Raw genomic sequence first — 23,422 nt, 5'->3', positions numbered from 1 at the left:
CTTCAAAAAAAAATTTTAGAAGTATCCGTGCTACATAGCATACCATGAAAGTTAAGAAAATAAATATATTTTTATTGAACATTTCACAATGTATTTTCAGAAAAATATTCATTGGAAAAAATGAAATATAATATTTAATAGATGTTATTAAATTGTATAAATTTTCAAAATTATTATAAGATCTTAAATATAGCCCATATATGCGTATAGGAATGAAAAAATTTCAAAATAGTATGAAATATAATGAAATATATTTCGAAACCATCAAGCCATTGTCATAGTGTTATATGATATATAAGCATCTTTGAACATATTTGAGCAAGAATTTGTGCCGGTTTTTACCTCGTGCTTGCTAGAAATGAGGATTTGATCTTTTTGAGTGTCGCCACTGTCTCAATCATGTTGATTCTCTCCTGTGGTGAAATGGCCAAGCATTTCATCGCCAAGTCGAAAATAGACGACACACACTGCTCCTTTGCCGAGAAAAGTCGGTCTTCTTGGTCGAGTAAGCCAGCAGCAGCAATTTCAGTCACTATGTTTTCTTGTAATGCTTCACTCACCCAATCCTTTATGCTCATTTCTTCTGTAAACATGTCGTCGGTCGGCTTCTTACTCGAAAATAGCTCCAGCAATGTGATGCCATAACTGTAAATATCACAGCTTGTTGATACCTTCCCTTCTGATCCATACTCTGATACCAAGAAATTATTATTTTTTTAGTTCACGGTTCAAATTGTCAGATTAAAAGAGAAAATTATAGTGTTGAAAGAAATTAAAAAAAAAAAAGGTTATGATCACCTGGTGCCATATAGCCGATGGTTGCCAAAGTGATTGTATGATGAAAAGCCTCTCCTTCTCCAAAGAGTTTGGAGATTCCGAAATCGCCGACATGTGCTATCATATCTTGGTCGATCAGGATGTTGCTAGGCTTTAAATCGCAATGAATGATTGGTGACGGAATCCCATGATGAAGATATTCAAGAGCTAGTGCAACATCAATTGCTATGTTCAATCTGTGTAGCAAATCCAAAGAAGTATTAGAGGAATATAGCCATTTCTCCAGGCTACCATTAGGCATATACTCCAAAACCAATGCTTTGAAATCTATGTTGCTGCAACAACTCACGACACGAACTAAATTCTTGTGACGAATGGTGCTCATTACTTCACACTCGACTTCAAAGCTTTTCATGGCCCGTTCTAGTTGCAAGTTGAAAACCTTCACCGCAATGATTAACCCGTCAGAGAGTGCCCCTTTGTATACTGAACCAAAGCTCCCTCTTCCCATAATGTTGCCTTCACTAAAGTCTTCTGTTGCTTGTCGGAGTTCATGGTAAGAAATCCGTCTCCAAGAAATGATTGACGAGGTCTCAACTCGATTTTGTTTTTCGTTGGTTTTCCGTCTTCGTAGTAGCCAGATTGACAAGGACACGGCCAATATAGCTAATAAAATAGGAGCTAAGATGTATTTGATGAAGGAAACATGTTTTGAGCTTGACTTATCAACACCTTCAATGTGACAAGGTGGAACTTGCAGTCGAACATCCCCGCAAAGTGCATAGTTCATTGTAAAAGATTGAGCTGTAAAGTTCGAGAAACGTCCTCCGTTTGGGATTTCTCCGTCTAGTCTATTGTAGGATAAATCAATATAACTTAGAGACATAAGGGACTCTAATGACTTGGGAATATATCCAGATATATTATTGTGGGAAAGATCCAAATACACCAAGCCTAGCAAGTCTCCGGTAGACTTAGGAATACTTCCTTGAAGGTTATTGTGCGCGAAGGATAGTTTCTCCAAAGACTGCAAGGAACCGATACTGATTGGGATGTCACCCGAAAATTGATTCCATGACAAGTCGAGATTCGAAAGTGACTTCAAATTTGAGATCTCTGATGATATGTTTCCACTCAAGAAGTTAGTGGACAAGTTCAGTTCCAAAAGACCTGCAATATTCCATAATTCTGGCACCACAGAAGTCAATCTGTTGGAGTCTAAGTACACTCTCCTAAGGGATTTTAAATCCCCAAAGCATGTTGGTATTGTGCCGTTGAGCATGTTTTCATTCAAGTGCAATTCACTCAATCTGTTCAGTCGGCAAAGCTCTGTGGGTATGTGCCCTTGCAGTCTATTTTGTCCAAGAAATAACTCTTCAATTTGGGTTAGTTCCCCTATCGTTTTCGGGATCAATCCAGTTAACTCATTGATATATAAATGAATAGATTTGAGGCCTGTCAAGTTTCCAACTGTAGGAGGAATGGATCCCTTAACGTAGCAATCAATTGCGCGGAAATACCACAGGGATTCCGATAAATTCCCAAGTGAAGTTGGAAGGATGGCGTTGAATTGGTTTAATGATAGATCCAGCATCTCCAAATGAGGGCAATTGGCCAGTGAAGAGATAAATCCCAAGTCTTGATTCGGATTTTCCCCGGCTAGATTATTTTTCCAAAGAAATAGCCACTTTAGAAGCCTTAAATTGCTGAAATTCGGTACCGTACCCGTAAATGAGTTGTTTTGCATGCTTATGATAGCAAGCTTAGAAGCATTGTTTATAGTACTTGGGATAGCTCCATTGAGGTTGTTGCTACCTAGACCGAGTGCTTCTAAATTTGGAAGCGAAATCCCCATATTTCTCGGAAGTTGACCTCCAAAGTGGTTTAAAGAAAGCTGCAGTTCTCTTAGCGTTGAGATGTTGAAAATGGAAACAGGAATAGACCCGGATAAGCCATTTGAATAAACGGAAAGAATCTCAAGTTTAAGATTACCAAACTCAGAGGGTATCTCTCCTGCAAACAAAGGTAGCCATGGCTAAAAATCCCAACAATGGAATTAGTAATAAAATGAAGAAATTAGCGTAACAAGTAGAAAACCCACCCGTCATCTTGTTATATGATATATCCAAGAGCTTGAGTCGAGTCAAGTTCACAACTTGCTTTGGAATAGCGCCTGTGAATTCATTAAACGACAGAGTTAGAATTCGAAAGCTTTCTGCAATTAAGTAAGTTGGGAAAGATTTGTCCTCTCAAGCGATTTGATTTAAGTGCCAGCAGCTCATTATTTTGTTTTTTGTAATTAAGTGTTTGATTTTTTAAGTAAGTTGGGAAAGTCCATAATAACTCATTATTTTGTTTTTTGTTTTTATTTTATATACAAAAGTAAAATCATCATCATCATCATACCCTAAAGTTTAAAAAATTACATATTTTTTGAAGTTCAGAGATCAAAATTGTTACTTCGAAATGTTTAGGGACTTGAGGGATAATACTCATTTTCGTCCTTTTCGTTAACCGCTTTTCCCATTTCAGTCCCTCATGATTTTTGACTGCTTAAATAATCCTTCATGTTTTCAAAATATTCCCGAATTCGTCCCTACCATTATCCTGACGTTAAGATTAACGTTGACTCCTTTTACCTTTGAAAACATGAAGGATTATTTAAGCAGTCAAAAATCATGAGGGACTGAAATGGGAAAAGCGGTTAACGAAAAGGACGAAAATGGGTATTATCACAATACTCGACTGACTGCCTTCATAAACAAATGATCATGTGAGTGGCACGTGATATGAGTCAACGTTAATCTTAACGTCAGGTAAACGGTAGGGACCAATTCGGGAATATTTTGAAAAGATGAAGGATTATTTACGCAGTCAAAAATCATGAGGGACTGAAATGGGAAAAGCGGTTAACGTAAAGGACGAAAATGGGTATTATCCCGGGACTTGAAGTATTTATTTTAGGGACTTAATTAAGTGTTTGAAATGTTTAGAAATTTAAATTGTTACTTAGGTTTAGTGTTTTACCTTCGAGATTGTTTCCGCCTATGTATAATACCTTGAGCTTTGTCAACTTCCCAATCTCTTTTGGTATGCTTCCATTAAATTCATTAACCGACAAGGACAATCTCTCCAGTGATTTACACTTGTCTATGTTTGAAGGAATCATCCCAGAGAGACTGTTCAAAGATAATCTGATTATGTTTAGTTTAGACAAATTGTCACACAAGTTCATCGGGATCGTGCCTGAAAAGCTATTATTTGAGAGATCAATCACTTGGAGGGACGAAATGTTGAATATCTGATATGGTATTGATCCTGTCATCTGGTTGGACCTCGTGCTCAATACTTGTAGACTAGAAAGATTACCTATTTCTCGCGGAAGAGTTCCATATAGATAATTTCCCGTCATATTGAATATCTCCAATTTCGAAAGGTTGGACAGACGAGGGATGACACCAGTAAAAGTGTTGTTATTCAGCAAGATTTGCTCAAGTTCTGTTAAGGCACCAAGAAACATGGGAATAGTGCCTGTCAAATTGTTGGCTCCTAATTTTAACACTTTCAATCTACGCAAACCTGATAATTCTTCCGGTACTCGACCAGTGAAGCTGTTAGAACCGAGGTCCAAAGATCTCAAAAACGTCAAGTTTCCAAGATGTGGTGCGATGGTGCCTTCAAGATTCCAACCATGGAGGTCCAGAGCTGTGATCCTCTTGTTACGTCGACCACATGAAACACCAACCCAGAAACAGAATGAAGCTCCGTTCATGGTAGACCAGTTTCTTGCCAATATATTAAAAGGGTCGGAAGTGATTCTTGATTTGAATGCGAGAAGCGATTCTTCATCTGTAGTCAAGTTAAGATTTGTTCTCGCAAATGTTACAAAAAATATAGAACAATTGAGTACTGCGAAAAGTGAAAGAAACATGGGAAATAAGAGTTTCTTCATGATATTTTTGTTCTTAATGATGGAGATTGATGCATATTATTTTATAGTCTTAGGTTTGGTAATTTAATTAGCACTTTGCCAAATTGATCAATAATCAAATTTTTTCTCCACATATGGGGCCAACGAGTCTTCCCCAAAACGAGTCTTCCACGTCTCTGAATATTTTGAAATAATTATTTAATATTCACAAAAAACTTTTGTGAGACGGTCTCACAAGTCAATTTTGTGAAACAGATCTGTTATTTGGGTCACTCGTGAAAATATATTATTTTTATGCTAAAAATATTATTTATAATTGTAAATATGGGCAGGGTTGATCCGTCTCACGGATAAAGATCCGTGAGACCGTCTCACGAGAGACCTACTATTGAATATTTTGTCATTCAAATAGTATGGTCACCCAACATCTATGCACAAACATCTCCTCATGATGTAAGAAAAACAATACCATCTATGTTTATTCATATGAAGGTTGAAAATTTTATATAAAAAAAATTAAGTGTATTGCTTTATTCTTTGCAAAGGAGAGATTAATTATTATGTATTTTATATGTAAATTTAATAAGTTCCTTTGGGTACTTCGAATGTAATTGGAATTCCTGACCAACTAATGTTTATTTCTCAAGAAAAACAATGTAATGATCATTAATTATATTTGAAAAGTAATTTGAACCAAATTGACCGGTGCTTGCCTAGAATTCAAAAGTCAAGCATGGTTGTTAAATTCATTCTTATCAAGGCCATGAATTTATATATCTGTGTACATGAATAATAATAATAATAATAATAATAATAATAATTGAAAGAATTTTGTTTAACATAATAGTAAGGATTGTGTGTATAAATTACACGTGTTGTCTCAGATATTGTAACGCCTCGTAACAACATGCAGCAGAATAATACAACACACACAAAATAAGCACAAACAAGTCCACGCTAGTTGATTCAACTCCAAGTAACTTCATTTAACTCCCTTTAATTTTGAAAGCATACCTCTCCCTGAATTTGATTATGTTATCTTTAGTGTTGTTTGCAGTATTGACAACATGAGTACAAACGCATTCATCAATTAGTACTAAACCAGAGTATAACATTAAAAATACCTTAACACCTAATGAATTAACAAGAACTTAAGAAACATGAAAATAGCTTAAAACTAAACAAATTCAAAACAGATAAAATAAAATCACTGATCATTATTAGTGTTATCAGCTTCTTAAGCTTCGCCTTCAGTGTTATCACTTTCTTTTGTTCCTAATGATCTTGCTTATGAAGTTTGTGCACCACTCATATCTTTTTTTTTTTAGAATGGACAACTAGATAAAAAAAAAAAAACGATATTCCACCACATGGCTTCATAATGAGCAATTAACTCTTTGCATTGGACAATTTGTTGGAGGGCAAAATAAATCTGGACCTGGAGATGTGTTGGAGTGATAAGCATGAAGCCAGATGATGAAGTCGTGACAACAGTTGATTCAAACGAAGGAAGATCTATCTTTCGATTACCTTTGAACAAGAAATGGGCAATCTTCAGCAGATAACTTATATCAGATAACTTTTTGGCTTTTTAATTGAACTTTGTTTAACTAATCGCAATTTCTTACAAAAAGAAAATGAACAGTAACAAAAATTTTATTTTAAAATAAAATATTATTTATCATATTTATAGTTCATATATTTTAGTCTAAACATTCGTCAGAACAAAAAATAAATAAAATATACATTAATTATTTTAATATTTATTATGTATTTGCATAAAACGAATAGATATTAAAACAATATTTTTCTTTATAAAAATTACATAATAAATTACCGTAGTGTAAAAGAAATATATATATATATATATATATATATATATATATATTTAATAAAATTTGGTTAAATCAAAATTTTATACACCACTTTATTTTTTTTAGCCACTTTATGAACATAACTAACCGATTCTCCAACAATTAAAGGTTGATATGAAATATGAATAATATTAATTTTAAAATTTTTTTAAAAAAATATTTTTATTTAGGATATCATATTAAATTAATGCTGTGTTGATGTTGAAGTTTGGTGGCAAGTGATATTTGCGAGTGTAAGCTTTTCTTTTGGAAGTCGTCGTCAACGATTTCATTTTAACGGGAGCACATTTCTTTGTCAGTGCCAAATTTGGTACAATCATTTTATTTTTTAATACAAATTTAAACATAAAAAATAATTATAGTTATGATTTAATTTTATAAATAAATGTTTACTTATTGATTTTATTTTAATATTATTAAACTTAATTATTATTATTTACATTTATTAATAATATAATATTGGTCATATAATATAAACATTACTCATAAATATATTGTTAAATTTGTAAAAAAGATATTAAATAAAAGATAAGAATTGATATATGTAAAATAAAAAGAATATTTCGAGAATATTCTTTTTATTGTAATATTTGAAGTAAATTAATTGGAGATGAATAATGTAGTTTTTTGCAGGCACATTATTTTATTGCAAAACTTGCACCGAAATAGATTTTGTGGTTGGAGATAGCCTATGATACTTACATATCACTCATGATAGAGCGCCTATGTTCTCACGAAATTAGTGATGTTACATTATATAAAAATGTTATGAAAGAATTAATTGAAAACGAAGAAAAGATCAAGTTCAAAAATTATGTTTGTTCGTAAAAAATGTCCTACATCCAATCGACACTCCAAGAGATCAATTCTCTTCGAACAAGATTCAGAATTTCACGAGAAGTTTCCTTGCAATTAATTTTTTAATGCATAAAAAGTATTCGAATTTTCTCTAAGAAAAAGTACACATGTAAAACTTGAAAAGTCATCTACACATACGAATGATTATTTTTTACCTTCCAAGCTTTCCACTTCCATCAGACACATAAGATCCATATGTAATAATTCAAGACAGCGTGTTGTGCCAAATTGTTGCTGAAGGATCGTGTGCTGGGCATCAGTTAGGGTGCTTCGGATACAATATTCTCCAAGAGCTGCAATAGCTCGTGTTCTAAGAATGTTGACACCAATGAATTAAATCGAGTTTGGTTTTTAACCAAGCGGAAGACACTCGAAATAATCTTTCGTTAAGAAAACTGATATAATTTATATCCTGTACAACTGAATAATTAAAAATTACATGGGCTCAGTTTAAGCTTCTATCATTTCAGTTATGGTGAAAACTGAACTGACGGATACTCTAACTGATCAAATCAGTTTGAAAAGAAAGTTAAGCAGCTAATACACAAAATATGTTTATGGATGTTCGGAAACTTCAACTACTCTTATGTCACCTCTTCTACCACCTCGAGTAGGATCCACTAGAAGACTTTGATTTATACATACTTTGGCGCCCCAAACCTCGCCACGTAATCATACAACATGTGACGTAATATGCATAAAAATTTTCTTTTCCACGACGTAATAATATAATGCATATACGAAAAAATAGTGCAATCATCACACTATCTACATCAGTGTAACAGAAACAGTATAATAAATATATACACACAACTCAAATAAGACAATAAACTATACTGTCTCTATCTACTATCAACTACAGGACTGTTTGACTAGACATACCTAGTCCTTCACCACTATCCTGTCTCGGTACTAGTCCTGTAATCTGTCCAACAGAAACAGCCCCCAAAGGGTGAGCATACACAACAATCATCATCGTAATATATGACAGTTATATTATCAACAACAGTAATATAACGGAAATGATAACAGAAATACCCCCTTTTGCTGTTTCTGGACAATCGCACCATCAACAACGGAACACCGCAACGATAACATCGACGATACGTCGCACCCCAACACCGGCGACAACAATATCGTCGAACGAACAACAACATCGACGATATGTCGCACCCCAAAACCGGCGACAGCAATATCATCGAACGAAGAACATCAACGATACGTCGCACCCCAACACCGGCGACAGCAATATCGTTGAACGAACAACAACGAGACAACATCAACGAGACATCTCCCAACAACGACAGTCAACAACATCAACAACAAATATAATATCAAATCACCCAATCCAGTGATTTATCGTCGTTCAACACAATAGTATTTATCAATACTAAACAATAACATCAGATGCTCGTACGTCAACACGTACCTGATAATCGAGTATATATAAAATCTGGCTATTTCTTTGATCCCGAGGCTTGTGACATATCTAAATAATTCAACAACAATTATCAGATCATTGTCACAATATCAACACAATCATAACAACCTCAATATATCACATTAAATAGCCAACAACAAGTAATTCAACAAAATATAAAACTCGATTATAAATTCTTATTGTTCAACAATTTAATATTCCGATGTATTTAATTCACAATACTACCATCAAATACATCCTAATTGATTTAACATCAAATAATAGGCTATTTTATAACATCCGTCAAATTACGAAAATTTTATATCAACGTGTAGCCTATACTTCGTAGACTCCGAATATATCATCAGAATTAATAACAACTGATAAACAACTCCACAATTTCAATTCAACGATTAAAATCCCTAATTATAATAATTTAGGAATAATTCAAAACAACATCACTATATTCTTCTCTACTTCGTTAAATTCATACACTACTCAACAAACTTCAATTTCTATATGATTTAACAATTTATCGGGTTTATTTAAGAAATCGACGAATTTCAAACATCATCAAAACTATAAAATTTATACCTCAAATCGAAGACCTCGTGTCAACGATTCCAAAACTGAAACCGGTTCGTCGATTGGATAAACCGATAAGTCACACGATCAAAAAGAAAATCTGAAAACCTTATTTTATTTTCTTCTCACCTCGTTTCTCTCTCTGTAAAGAATGAATTGATTCATTCTTACTTTCACGTACAAAATTCCATCTTTATCTTTTTTTTTTAATTTTTAATATTATATTATATTATATTAATAAAATAAAATAATATAATATAATATATAATATTTAACATTTTAACACCGGTATATCCCTTTAGATCAGTCAAACGATCAAATTTTTCAAAACTCAAAACATGAAACTTCTGTATCTTTGAGTGTTCTACGTTATATCCAAATTTCAAATCATTTGGACTTCATATGACCAAGATATGTCATATTTCATTCGTTAAAAATCATTAATTATTTAATAATTTCACATTACTAAATCAACAACTTGTGATTTTTATTTCAGGCATTACATTTCTACCCCCCTTAAATGAATTTCGACCCCGAAATTAATCAACAACAGTAATAACATGCATAAATAAAGATACGTCATACCATCAGAATAAGTAGGGGTAGAGCTCCCTCATATGCCGCTCTGTCTCCCAAGTGGCCTCTTCGACACCTCTATGCTCCCACTGAACCTTCACCATCGGTATAAGCTTACTACGAAGCTTCCGTTCAGATCGATCCAAAATACAAACTGGTCTCTCAACATAAGACACATCAGGATCTAACTGAACCTCAGAAATAGCCAACACATGTGAAGGATCCGGCTCATACTTCCGCAACATCGACACATGAAACACATCATGAATACTATATAAAGATGGAGGTAGAGCCAATCGATAAGCTAAAGTGCCTATCCGCTGCAATATCTCATACGGGCCAACATATCTCGGTGCCAACTTTCCTTACATCCCAAATCGTACTGTGCCACGAAAAGGAGAAATTTTCAAAAATACTCGATCGCCCTGCCGAAACTCTAATGGTTTTCGTCTTTTATTTGCATAAGCGGCCTGTCTATCTTGAGCTGCTTTCAACCGCTGCTGTATCAACTTTACTTTCTGTTCCATTTCATGAATCATCTCAGGACCGGTAACTGCAGCTCGATCAACATCATCCCAGTATAACGGAGATCTACAACGTCTCCCATACAGTGCCTCAAATGGAGCCATCTGAATACTACTCTGATAACTATTGTTGTACGCAAACTCCACCAATGGAATAGATGACTGCCAAGCAGATTTAAAATCCATAACATAAGCACGCAACATATCCTCCAGCGTCTGAATAGTACGCTCAGTCTGACCATATGTCTGGGGATGATAAGCTGTACTCAATCTCAACTCTGTTCCCATCGCAGTCTGCAATCATTCCCAAAAATGAGAAGTAAATCGAGGATCTCTATCAGAAATAATAGACACTGGAATCCCATGCAGTCGTACAATCTCTCGTATATACAACTGTGCCATCGTCAAGTACGTACTACTCATGCTATAGGGTATAAAATGTGCAACTTTCGTCAATCGATCAACAATCACCCAAATAGCATCAATAGTTCCAGTTCTTCTTGGCAAATAAGTCACAAAATCCATCGATATGTGCTCCCACTTCCAAGTCTGCACTTCTAGACTACTCAATTCACCTCCCGGTCTTCTCCTCTCAGCTTTGATCTGTTGACAATTAAGACATCGACGCACAAAATCAATCACATCACGTTTCATTCCTTTCCACCAAAACTAAGAGCGTAGATCCTTATACATCTTTTTGCCACCAGCGTGGATAGAATATCGACTACAATGTGCACGCCGCAACAGGCCCTAGCGCAACTCAGGTGTATCAGGTACTACCCATCTATCATTCATCCTCAAACTGCCATCATCAGCTACTCTAAAACGAGTATCTTGCTTCCGAGAAACTAGCTACTTCCATCGTTGAACTCTATCATCTGTCATCTGTGCATCACGAATACAGCCATATATATCAGGTTCAACTAATAAGGTAGATACCTGGATAGGAGTCGTCGAGATATCAAAATCATATCCCAAAGAACAACAAGACATCATCATAGCTGATAAACGACTCACATCCTCTGCAGTACAACTAACTTTACGACTCAATGCATCAGCTGTCAGATTGGCTCGACCAGGATGATATTCAATCTCACAATCATAATCTTTCAACAGATCTAACCATCGTCTCTGTCTCATATTCAACACTGTATGGGTAAACAAAAATCTCAAGCTCTTATGATCCGTATAAATCGTAAACGAGGTACCATATAAATAGTGTCGCCATATCTTCAAGGCAAAGATAATGGCTGCCAACTCCAAGTCATGCACATGGTACCTTGTTTCATGTGGTTTTAGCTGTCTCGAGGCATATGCCACAACATGTCGATCCTGCACCAAAATACATCCCAAACCATGTAATGATGCATCAGTATAAACTACAAACCTCTCGTTTTCTGTAGGGATTGATAACACCGGTGCGGTCGTCAGTCGGTGCTTCAATTCTTGAAAACTCCTCTCACATGCTTCAGACCACTGAAATCGCACACCTTTCTGAGTCAACTGTGTCAAAGGTCTAGAAATCTTTGAAAATCCCTCGATAAATCGACGATAATAACCTGCTAAACTCAAGAAACTACGGATCTCTGGTACAGATGTAGGTGCAGACCACTGTAATACAGCTTCAAACTTCGTTGGATCAACAGAAATCCCATATCTCGATATAACATGACCCAAGAAGACCACTCGATCCAACCAAAACGCACACTTACTGAGTTAGGCATACAACTGTCTATCTCGCAGCACCTGTAATACTGAACGCAAATGCCCAACATGCTCAACCTCACTCGTGGAATATATCAATATATCATCAATAAATACAATAACAAACCGATCGAACACAGCTGGAGCATTCGTCAATCCAAACGGCATAACTAAAAACTCATAATGCCCATATCTGGTCCTGAATGCTGTCTTCTGAATATCCTCCTCTCTAACTCGTATCTGATGATATTCTGACCTCAAATCAATCTTCGAATATACTGAGGTTCCCTGCAACTGGTCAAACAAATCATCAATACGAGGGAGGGGATATTTATTCTTAATCGTTACCTTATTCAGCTGTCGATAGTCAATACAAAGCCGCATCGTTCCATCTTTCTTTCTCACAAATAAGACTGGTGCACCCCAAGGCGATACACTAGGGCGAATGTATCACTCAGAGACGGATTGATATAAGGGCTGTACTGGGCTGTAGCCCACCCCATTTTCAAAAATTTAGCGACGATTTTTCAAACCGTCGCTAATATTGGCGACGGTTTGTACAACCGTCGCCGATGGGGATCGGCGACTGTTTTAATTATACCGTCGCTACTAGCGACGGTTATTCAAATGTGAATAAAAACAGTCGCTATTAGCGACGGTTTTTCAAAAAACAGTCGCTAATGGCGACGGTTGTTCCAAAAACCGTCGTACATCCGTCCAATCAAGTCCGGACCATTTATAAGGATGAGACCAAATACATTTTATTCTTGTTTAAGATTATAACTTGAACTATTTGAAAATGGAACATCAATCTGCTGCAAAGAAAGGAAAAACATTGATATCTTCTTTCTTTAAGAAGAGAGATCGTCAAGGTAGTGAAGATACTTCAATTCCTACGGTCCTTACAATGCAACATCAATCCAGTGAAAGTCTTCTATTTCCCAATATCCAAATTCCTTCATGTTCCTCTCCTAGAGACGATCATCAGTCTTCGTCTACTTTTATTGAACGAGATCCGGGAAAAAGAAAACAGATATGTGAATATCATGTTAATGTACGAGATGAGATAAGACGTTCATATCTAAATATGGGGCCTTATCAACCAGATATGTTGGAGTATCCAGGTACGAAATTTGGAAGCCAGAATCGTCGTTTTCAGAAAAAATGGTTTCAGAAATTTTATTGGTTGGAGTATTCGCCTTCAACAAATAAGGCATATTGTTTCTATTGCTTTCTTTTCCTGAATGATGTTAATTCATCTAATATCTCGGCATTGGTCAATGAAGGATTTGACAATTGGAAAAGGGTAAACCAAGGAAAAACATGTGCTTTTCTTTCCCATATTGGTTCTGCAGCTTCTTCACCTCATACTATGTGTGAGAGAAGGGCTGAAAATTTGATGAGGCCCTCACAACATATTGATAAAGTGATGCATGCACAATCTAAAGAGGAAAAAGAGAAAAATCGTCTGCGTTTGAGCACCTCAATTGTAGCTGTTCGTTGGCTAGCACTTCAAGGTTGTGCTTTTAGAGGTAACGATGAATCTCTATCTTCATCTAATCGTGGAAATTTTCTTGAATTGGTGAAGGCTTTTGCAAAAATGAATATAGAAATTGATGAAGTTGTGCTTGAGAATGCTCCAAAAAATGCCCAATATATCGCTCCAGAAATTCAGAAAGAGATTTTACATATTATGGCCAATAGAGTACGAAAGATGGTTCGTGAAGAAGTTGGAGATAAATACTTTTGTATTCTTGTTGATGAAGCCCGAGATATATCTAAACGAGAGCAAATGGCCATTATATTGAGGTTTGTGAACAATCATGGGATTTTGACAGAAAGATTTTTTGCCATCAAAAGTGTTAGTGACACTACCTCAATGAATTTGAAAAATGAGATATCAAATGTTCTTGTTCATCATGATCTCCATGTTAAGAAAATCAGAGGCCAAGGATATGATGGTGCTAGCAATATGCGTGGAGCCTGGAATGGACTTCAAGCATTATTTCTCAAAGATTGTCCCTATGCATACTATGTCCACTGTTTTGCACATCGTTTACAACTGACATTGGTTTCTGCAGCTAAGGATGTTAGTGTTATTTGGGAATTCTTTTCTCATTTGGACAATATTGTTAATATTGTCACTTCTTCTACTAAGCGCATTGCTGAATTACATACTGCACAAAGAAATGAAATTGAGTATATGTTGTCAATTGGAGAACGTGATTCTGGAAGTGGTGCAAACCAGATTGGTAATTTGCAACGAGCAGGAGCTACTCGTTGGAGTTCTCACTATGATTCGGTAAAAAGCTTGATAGGTATGTACACTGCAACTTGCAAAGTTTTTGAAGTTCTCAGTGATCATTCTCCAAATGGAAGAGCTAAGGCTGAAGTTCGGGGGATTTACAGAAACATGGCAAGCTTTGAATTTGTGTTTATTTTGCACTTAATGCATAAAATTATGAGAACAACAGATACTCTTTGTCAAATTCTTCAAAAAAAATCTCAAGACATTTTGACTGCTATCACATTTGTCACTACTACCAAAACTTGCCTTCAAGAATTTAGAGAATGTGGGTGGAATGAATTTCTTCAGGAAGTTAAAGTTTTTTGCTCAAGAAATGAAATTGATGTGCCTGATCTTGATTGTCTATATAAGATTGGACGTTCTTGTCGGCAAACTACAATAGAACATCATTACCACTTTGATGTTTTTAATGCAGCAATAGATTTCATTTTGATGGAGTTAAATACTCGGTTCAATGAGTCATCGGTGGAACTTATTTCTCTTAGTACAGCTTTAGATCCTAAAAATTCATTTGACTCATTTAACAGTGATGATATTTGCAAGCTTGCGAAGAAGTTTTATCCTGAAGATTTCACAGATCAAGAAATTGTTACTTTGGAGTATGAATTGATACATTATAAACTTGATCTGATGCAGAATTTAAAGGTTTCTACACTTGTTGAGTTGTGTCAGCAATTGACCGAGAGTGGACGGTCCAGTGTTTATGTTATGTTGACTAGATTGATTCATCTTGTTTTGACATTACCTGTGTCTACTGCCACTACTGAGCGAGCTTTTTCAGCAATGAAGCATGTGAAGACGGCACTTCGCAATAAAATGGAGGATGACTTTCTTGCCGATTGTTTGACACTCTATATTGAACGAGATTTAGCTAAACATATTGATGTAAATTCTATTATTGATGAATTTTATGTTTTAAAATCTCGTAGGGCACAACTTTGTTGAACGATATAATGTATTTTTTTTAATAATATATAACTTATCATATTGAGTTCAAGCCCCCCTCAACTTTTATTCCTGGATCCGTCCCTGGTATCACTTGTCTAGCAAGTCCTGCAACTGGGCTTTCAACTCTCTCAACTCTGTTGGTTCCATTCTGTAAGGAGTACGAGAAATAGGGGAAGTACCTGGCATCAACTCAATTCCAAACTCCACCTCACGAGCTGGTGGGAAGCCTGGAATCTCATCAGGAAAAACATCGGCAAACTCAGCAACTACAGGTATCTCCTCTATTCCCACATCCTTCTTCTTCTCTGTCACATCTACATCATAAATAAGATAACCCTCATGTCCATGCACCAATAACCGAGACATCCGGATAGCAGATACCAACGGAACACGGGGACGAGAACCCTTCCCATAAAATGTCCAACGCTCTTTCTCATCGGTGTAAAAATATACTATCCGCTGATAACAATCAACAGTCGCACAATATCTCCTCAACACATTAATTCCCACAATACAATCAAAATCAGTCATCTCCAAAATAATCATATCAGATATCAGCTCGTAGCCCTCATAAAAAATAATAGCATCTGGTATCATAGATACAACTGATATATCAACTCCAGAAGGTGTCGAAACAGAAAGAGGCGTAGACAATGGAGACGAGCGCATATGATGCTCAACCACGAACCTCTTCGATATGAAAGTATGCGAGGCACCTGTATCAACAAGAATATAAGCAGGATAAGAACATAAATAACACTTACCCGCTATCATCTCCTCTCGTGCCTCCTCTGCCTGCTCTCGTGTCAAAGCATACACCTGTGCCTGAGACGGACCAGCTCCCTGCATACGTGGCTGTCCTCCAGAAGGTCGTGGTGTAAACTGCTGAGGCTGTCGTCCTCCTCTCTCTGAGGATTTACCTCTACCACTCTTGGGCTCTCGCTGTCCCTCACGACTAGGACACTGTCTCACTATATGGCCGACACCGCCACACTCAAAACAGGTGATCTCGGTCTGTGTACACTGTCTCATCAGATGAGGTCCACCACAGCGGAAACATCTCACTGCTCTCGGCTCTCCTCTCTGCCCCTGAACTGACTGAGAACTGCCTCCACGACTCTCAACACGTCGTGAATCAAATCGACGCTTCCCAGATGATGCTGAAGAAGAAGATGAACCCTTCTGATATTTAAAAGATTGTCCCTGTGGTCGCAATGACTCTCTAGTCGGCTCTGATAATCGTCCCTGAGCCCCATACTCCTGCATCACCAACTCAGCCATCTCAGCTCTCGTAACTGCATCCTCAAATGATACCGGGTTATTTGATTGCACACGATCAAATAACTCTAACTTCAACCCTCTGAAGAAATACATCATCTTCGCATGAACATTCGTAGCAACATGTGGCACATATTTCAACAATGCGGAATATCGAGTCTCTACTGAGCAACAGACATACTGCCCTGTCTCAAATCTTCGAATTCTCTCTCTTTCTTTTGTCTGGCTGCTATAGAAAAATACTTGTCAAGAAAACGAGATCGAAACACATCCCAATCAACAGTACGGCCCTGAGCTCTCAATCCGGCCTCAGTCGTCTGCCACCATAATAGTACATTCCTCGAAAGCTGAAATGTAGCCAATCGTAACCAAGCAGACCTAGCACACGGAGAAGTCACAAATATCTGCTATATCCTCTCAATCCACTCTTCTGCTTGCTCACCAGTCTCAGAGCTATCAAATCTCGGCGGAAGATAACTGCTAAACTGTGCCAAAGTCAACTCACCGGGCAATAAAGGCTGATCTGTAGGTGCATGTCCCATAGGAAGAGGTGGCAATGGATTCATCTGTCCCAACCCACTGTCAACCTCGTCCGTTTCCTCGCGTGGATGTACCTGTTCTCTAGCTGCCATAACTGGAAATCAAATTGTTAATCATAACATTTAACAATTACAATCCAGTAATCATCATCACACCTTTCGCACGAAAGCATAAGCAACTAAAGAACAATCAATCATACCAATAATCATCAAAAACAAGTCCAATGCACAGACACGCGCATGTAATATCGCCATCCAACTCCCTCATCACAAACCTAACTCCTAACCATCCCAGACATCTAACATATGCTCTGATACCACCCAGTGTGGCGCCCCAAACCTCGCCACGTAATCATACAACATGTGACGTAATATGCATAAAAATTTTCTTTTCCACGACGTAATAATATAATGCATATACGACAAAATAGTGCAATCATCACACTATCTACATCAGTGTAACAGAAACAGTATAATAAATATATACACACAACTCAAATAAGACAATAAACTATACTGTCTCTATCTACTATCAACTACAGGACTGTTTGACTAGACACACCTAGTCCTTCACCACTATCCTGTCTCGGTACTAGTCCTGTAACCTGTCCAACAGAAACAGCCCCCAAAGAGTGAGCATACACAACAATCAACATCGTAATACATGACAGTTATATTATCAACAACAGTAATATAACGGAAATGATAACAGAAATACCCCCTTTTGCTGTTTCTGGACAATCGCACCATCAACAACCTCAACAACAGAACACCGCAGCGATAACATCGACGATACGTCGCACCCCAACACCGGCGACAGCAATATCGTTGAACGAACAACAACGAGTCAACATCAACGAGACATCTCCCAACAACGACAGTCAACAACATCAACAACAATAATCAACAACAAATATAATATCAAATCACCCAATCCAGTGATTTATCGTCGTTCAACACAATAGTATTTATCAATATTAAACAATAACATCAGATGCTAGTACGTCAACACGTACCTGATAATCGAGTATATATAAAATCTGGCTATTTCTTTGATCCCGAGGCTTGTGACATATCTAAATAATTCAACAACAATTATCAGATCATTGTCACAATATCAACACAATCATAACAACCTCAATATATCACATTAAATAGCCAACAACAAGTAATTCAACAAAATATAAAACTCGATTATAAATTCTTATTGTTCAACAATTTAATATTCCGATGTATTTAATTCACAATACTACCATCAAATACACCCTAATTAATTTAACATCAAATAATATGCTATTTTATAACATCCGTCAAATTACGAAAACTTTATATCAACGTGTAGCCTATACTTTGTAGACTCCGAATATATCATCAGAATTAATAACAACTGATAAACAACTCCCCAATTTCAATTCAACGATTAAAATCCCTAATTATAATAATTTAGGCATAATTCAAAACAACATCACTATATTCTTCTCTACTTCGTTAAATTCATACACTACTCAACAAACTTCAATTTCTGTATGATTTAACAATTTATCGGGTTTATTCCAGAAATCGACGAATTTCAAACATCACCAAAACTATAAAATTTATACCTCAAATCGAAGACCTCGTGTCAACGATTCCAAAACTGAAGTCGGTTCGTCGATTGGATAAACCGATAAGTCGCACGATAAAAAAGAAAATCTGAAAACCTTATTTTATTTTCTTCTCACCTCGTTTCTCTCTCTCTCTCTGTAAAGAATGAATTGATTCATTCTTACTTTCACGTACAAAATTCCATCTTTATCTTTTTTTTTTAATTTTTAATATTATATTATATTATATTAATAAAATAAAATAAAATAATATAATATAATATATAATATTTAACATTTTAACACCGGTATATCCCTTTAGACCAGTCAAACGATCAAATTTTTCAAAACTCAAAATATGAAACTTCTGTATCTTTGAGTGTTCTACGTTATATCCAAATTTCAAATCATTTGGACTTCATTTGACCAAGATATGTCATATTTCATTCGTTAAAATCATTAATTATTTAATAATTTCACATTAATAAATCAACAACTTGTGATTTTTATTTCAGGCATTACACATACTCTTGTACAAACCCACTCAGCTTAGGACTTACTTACCGTCTAACTGAACTCCTAGTCTAGACTGAAGGCAGCACCTTCCAACCAACACTTGTTTAATATCTGTGTGTCAAAGAATACATACACAAGTTTATTGTCTTTGTGCAAGACTGTATTTTGAGTGATGGTGTGTGCGTGTGTGAGAATTTAACACTGAAAACACTGAGAGAAGAGTGCTTCTAATCTAAGCTGATATATCTATGGAATGTTCCCTCGGCTGGGCTTCTTGCTTCTCATAAGCTGATAAGCTTTTTGTGTGGCCTTCTTATTTTCCCACTCTGTTCTCTCTTCTTATTTGTCTTTGTCTTCACTGATCTTCTATTTATAGGCGCAAAGACTTGATCGTACAGTGAGACTCAATTATTGTTTCCGTTGCATTTTTAATCTGTTCCTTGAAGTTTGTGTTTTGTATTTTCTGGAACGTGTTGTCATTAATCTCTGATGCAACGTTCATTATTGTCCTTTGTCTGGACAATTTCTTTTTATCTTTGCGCACAACTGGATTCCATTAATGTTGGATGTCGTGTTGCGCAACTGATTGCTCCTAACTGATGTTCTGAACTGATCAGTTGAACTTGTCTTCAGTTGGGTTGGTGAAATCACTTGACTCGTCAGTTGAACTGATTTCACTCTTTCAGTGGAACTTGTCAGCTGGGCTCTTCATCAGTTGAACTCTTCATCAGATGACCGGCATTCTGAAAGTCTTCTGCTGAACTACCTATCATCTGGACATTCAGTTGAAATTTACTATAATACATCAGTTGAACTGGTTCAGTTCGGTTGATCAGTTGATGCTTTCAGTTGGCGTCTTCGATAGTTTCAGTTTTGGCTCTTAACTGATTATTTCAGTTTCAGCTTTCTGCTCAGTTAGGTAGATATATTAGTAACAAAATAACAATTTTTGTTAACATCAAAATCAAACAAAGATTGCGAACATTAAATGTTCCAACAGTTGCAACACTTGATGTGTCACTTTGCTTGCCTTTTTGGAATGTCCCACAAACATGTAGTATTCTAGAGGTCAGGTTAGATATACCTCGCACAACATCATAGTTTACCAAATTTTTCATGTCTTGAAGTTGACATGTCCCAAATCTTGATGCCACAAATCAAGTTCATTTATTTTTGTATGTTTGCAGGCTTGTTCCTATCCCAGTTGATAGTAATTGTCAGCAGATTTTGTTCTTATCATAACACACCATTAGTTTTATCAAAAAAATCAGAGGTGTTTTTTTTATCGAACTTAACATATAAGTCATAATCACATAATTGACTAATTAAGTTCGAATTAAGTCCATCGACGCGAAGCACATTGTGAATCTTATGGAGCCCATCTACATTCAGTGTCCCTTTGCCAAGAATCTTTCCTTTTGCACACTTCCATAGGTTACTCGGACACTTCTTAGTTCAACATAATCAGTAAGGTGGTCCTTTGAACATGTCATGTGACGTGAGCACCCACTATCGAAATATTAGATACTTGCAATGTTAGTTTTTAAAGAAGTATTGATAACAGTGCAACGAATTTCAGCCTTAGGTACTCAAATCTTCTTTACTAAATTTTTATTGTTGGAGGTGTTGTGGTTGATGTTGTGCGACACTTGATGCAACATCCGATTAGCCTCTCAGCTCATGTAGTCTTTTCTAAGTTTGAAACAGTAGGGATTGATATGATCGGGTTTCAAACAGCAATGGCAAACAAAATGATGTCTCATTCGTTTAGGCTTTTGTGCAGTATCTTATCTCTCAATTGGAATATCCTTGACCGAAGGAATGACTATTGGAGGGATAGATGCATCAGTCTTCTCTATCACAAATACAGTTTGTTGTGATCTAGAGTTGGTCGATTCTCCAATTTGAAACACACTATTGTTTGAGCTAAATAATCGAGTTCAGGAGTTTGGGGTTTGTACTCATGAGCAACTACATTCCGCTCCATGCAAGTTTATATCGCATCGAGTTCTTTCGAGTTAAACTACTTGAACTATTTGAGCTGAACGTTTAAGTGTAAAGTTGATATTTCAATTGATAAGTTTGAGTTAAAAATATTATTTTCATTGCTTAAGTTATTTTCTCCGAAAAATTTAAGTGCTCACATAAAGAAATAAAGATGTGTTATGAGTTAATGCATATATCTGAAACTAAACTATTTCTAATGTCATTGTCATCATTCATGACAAATATATATTGCTCTCAATCCATTATTGTTGAAAATACAAGCAAATGAGCCGTCACTTTACCAATGGTTGACTCAGGGAAACTTCAAAAGTCAATGCAAATTATCTTAATTGGTTCTCAATTAATTACACATAACTTTCATTATTTGGAGTATCTATTTACTCTGGAGTCAAGATTCCATAAAATAATACTGATGGAAGCTAAGGTGGTAGATTTATTACAGAACTCGTCCTCAAATTCCATCCTCGGCTCCACACCTGCCCCAATAATCCCCGAACTCGAGGATCAAATCCTAATCCCCACCTCCATCTCCGTTTCAAAAATATTAATGAGACGAGACGGGAGAGGGTTCGGGGATTCTCCGAATCAAAACTGAAAGGAATTTTATTCCTTGATATATTTTCTTCTTTTTAAATTATTCATTTTTATTGTTTTGCCTTTCTAGATATGAGAATCTTAATGTAGATTTGATTTTTGATATGACTCATAATATCTCTAAGATATGATATCCTTGTTTTAAAAGAGTTTGTTGCCTAATGGAATTGGTTTCCATGTTTGATAGGACTCTAAAGAGAGGTTATAAATACAAGGAAAGAGTCTCGGTCTAGATGATGAAGGTTGATGAATTAATGAGAAGAGGAGAGTTTGTGTGAAACTTTGAGAGACTAATTTGTGCGAAGAGTTTTCGAGATCGAAGCAATCTCGTGCTTTGTTAAAATGTTGCTGCGAAGTGTTGACAATATTTGAAGACAACACCTAATCACTGTTTTGATTAGTGTGTTGGTATTTGAAGATTTTTCACTTCTCAGTTGATGCATTCTCTGTATTTTGGTTATACAGTTTGTTAGAGGTTTAAGATGCAATTTGTTGCTCGTCTTAACAAGGGAGTTGTTTTATTCTTTCACTAGTATTGGTTTTTGTAACGTTTGAGCAATCAACTACTACTTTCTTATCTACAAGCTCAATATACAAAGAAACCAGCACACTTTTCATAGCATATATCTGATCTTCCGAGATCATCTTGTGCTGTAGTTTCTTTATCTCTTCATAAGCTATTCACTTTACTATACATTATCGAGAAGAGTCTGTAATCTGAAAGAGTCTTTTCCAGAACTTTGTTGTATTCATTCATTTGTGTTGTGAAACTAAGAGTTTCAGTACACGAAGGGTAAGTCCTACTGAAGTGGGTGTGTACAAGAGTTGTATTGTAAAATCCAAAGTCTTTTAGTGATACTTCTGGAAACAGAAGAATAGAAGACGTAGAAGATTTTATCTTCGAACTTCCAGAAACAACCACTGTCTACTGCCTACTGTTTTAAGTATCTTTACCACAAAACCATCAGATCGTTTTCCGCACACCCCCTCTAAACTCTAAGTCGATCCCCAACACTATCATCATAGTCTTTATCTCAAAAAACACATTTTTGAATTTAGAATGTTAAATTTAATATTGAAATTAGATAATCATAGTGTTCACAATACATTACTTTTTCTATCTTCAAATGTATTAATATATTTATTGTTGTATACAAAGTATAATAATTATTTGGTTATTTGATCATTTAAGATTAGGTGCTTAGAAAAATTCTATGATATCTCTAAAAACTAATAAATGATGGAATTAAATTTGAAATCAAGAGAACAATTAAGAAAATGTAGAACGCTACAGTGTATGAACTTTCACTTTGTGCAGTGACAAAATATAAGGTGAGTTAACTACTTATACCAAATGAGATACTTATATATATGAGTTTCATTCAACTTAACCCATTATA

General features: G+C 35.8%; 3 protein-coding genes across 3 annotated transcripts in view; 2 read left to right on the top strand and 1 right to left on the bottom strand.

The window, feature by feature from the left end:
• The window catches only part of LOC140819946 (pentatricopeptide repeat-containing protein At2g27800, mitochondrial-like), an 82,270-nt gene that overhangs the window by 50,966 nt on the left and 7,882 nt on the right, over positions 1–23,422 (top strand). The window lies entirely within an intron of this gene.
• The window catches only part of LOC140819947 (uncharacterized), a 32,589-nt gene that overhangs the window by 2,239 nt on the left and 6,928 nt on the right, over positions 1–23,422 (top strand). The window lies entirely within an intron of this gene.
• On the bottom strand, positions 258–4,755 carry LOC140819943 (uncharacterized). The gene is made up of 4 exons (XM_073180219.1): positions 3,805–4,755; positions 2,879–2,950; positions 799–2,790; positions 258–691 (listed from the first exon to the last, which is right to left on the bottom strand). Exons 1-4 carry the CDS (start codon positions 4,727–4,729, stop codon positions 339–341), a joined length of 3,342 nt encoding a protein of 1,113 aa, XP_073036320.1. The 5' UTR covers positions 4,730–4,755; the 3' UTR covers positions 258–338.

The sequence above is a fragment of the Primulina eburnea genome, chromosome 18 (assembly GCF_022965805.1).
Source record: "Primulina eburnea isolate SZY01 chromosome 18, ASM2296580v1, whole genome shotgun sequence".
Lineage (NCBI taxonomy): Eukaryota > Viridiplantae > Streptophyta > Magnoliopsida > Lamiales > Gesneriaceae > Primulina > Primulina eburnea.
This window is presented reverse-complemented; position numbering and strand designations above follow the sequence as displayed.